This window comes from Phalaenopsis equestris, unplaced genomic scaffold (genome assembly GCF_001263595.1).
Source record: "Phalaenopsis equestris unplaced genomic scaffold, ASM126359v1 Scaffold000021, whole genome shotgun sequence".
Taxonomy (NCBI): Eukaryota; Viridiplantae; Streptophyta; class Magnoliopsida; order Asparagales; family Orchidaceae; genus Phalaenopsis; species Phalaenopsis equestris.
The window spans coordinates 101440-102256 of record NW_018164463.1 but is presented as its reverse complement, the minus strand read 5'-3'; the positions used below and the strand labels follow the sequence as shown (position 1 = coordinate 102256).

Genomic DNA, 817 nt, shown 5'->3' with positions numbered 1-817 from the left:
CTCCCAAATCCACAAACCAGAAACTCCCACCGCACAAACACATAGATCACGCAACCTTTTATTCCTCAACAAAACTAAATCACGCCAACACATAATCTACATCAACATACCAGTTTGATTAGATCAGGAGCAGGGGCACGATTTATCCAAGGCGATGAGATCCTCCTCGACCCCGCTTCGGAAAGCAAAATAACCCAACGCTAGCCCGATTACCACCGCCAGAAAAACACCTCCGTTGAAGGACATAACAGCAAGCATGAGGAGATACCCAATCGCGGCGTTTACTCCGAAAAGAACCGCAGCCGAAACACTCGCCATCGATCGTCCTGCGGCAGCTCGGGAAAGGAAGGGAATCTCGAGGGATGAGGGGTTGGATTTTGAGAGGAGTTTAAAGCGAACGCGGCGATCTTCGAGGTACTGGTAGAAGGCAGATGCGAGGAGAAGGGCGACGAGGGAGAGAAGGTAGGAGAGCCATGAATCGGTGCGCCACGAATCTATGAGAATCGTGACGGTTTTGCCCCAATAGAAGGTCATGTGCATCATTTTCGCCGGAGGTGTACGTCGGTGAATGATCGGGTGGAGAAGAGAGGAAACTTGGAGCGGGAGTTTGGGGGAGAGAGGAAGGATTGGGGAAGAAAATGAGCGGCGATGAGAATCGGTAAATGTTTACAATTGTACCCTTGGTTGTTGGATGTATTTGTCAAATTGTTTGATTAGTGTCCTTATTTTAGTTAATTTACCTAAATTATACGCTATTATTTTTAATTGGGAAACTATACCGAAAGGAAAGAGTTGATAGGCATCATATATATATATA

The 817-nt window shown here is 46.6% G+C and overlaps 1 protein-coding gene across 1 annotated transcript; it reads right to left on the bottom strand.

The window, feature by feature from the left end:
* On the bottom strand, positions 1 to 673 carry LOC110018392 (copper transporter 5.1). Its single transcript, XM_020715692.1, has one exon. The coding sequence runs from the start codon at positions 541 to 543 to the stop codon at positions 124 to 126; it is 420 nt and encodes a 139-aa protein (XP_020571351.1). The 5' UTR covers positions 544 to 673; the 3' UTR covers positions 1 to 123.
* Between the last annotated feature and the right edge of the window lie 144 nt (positions 674 to 817).

Bases quoted from the DNA above. Each gene is read 5' to 3' on its own strand.
- LOC110018392 (XM_020715692.1), bottom strand. From the start codon at position 543: ATGATGCACATGACCTTCTATTGGGGCAAAACCGTCACGATTCTCATA.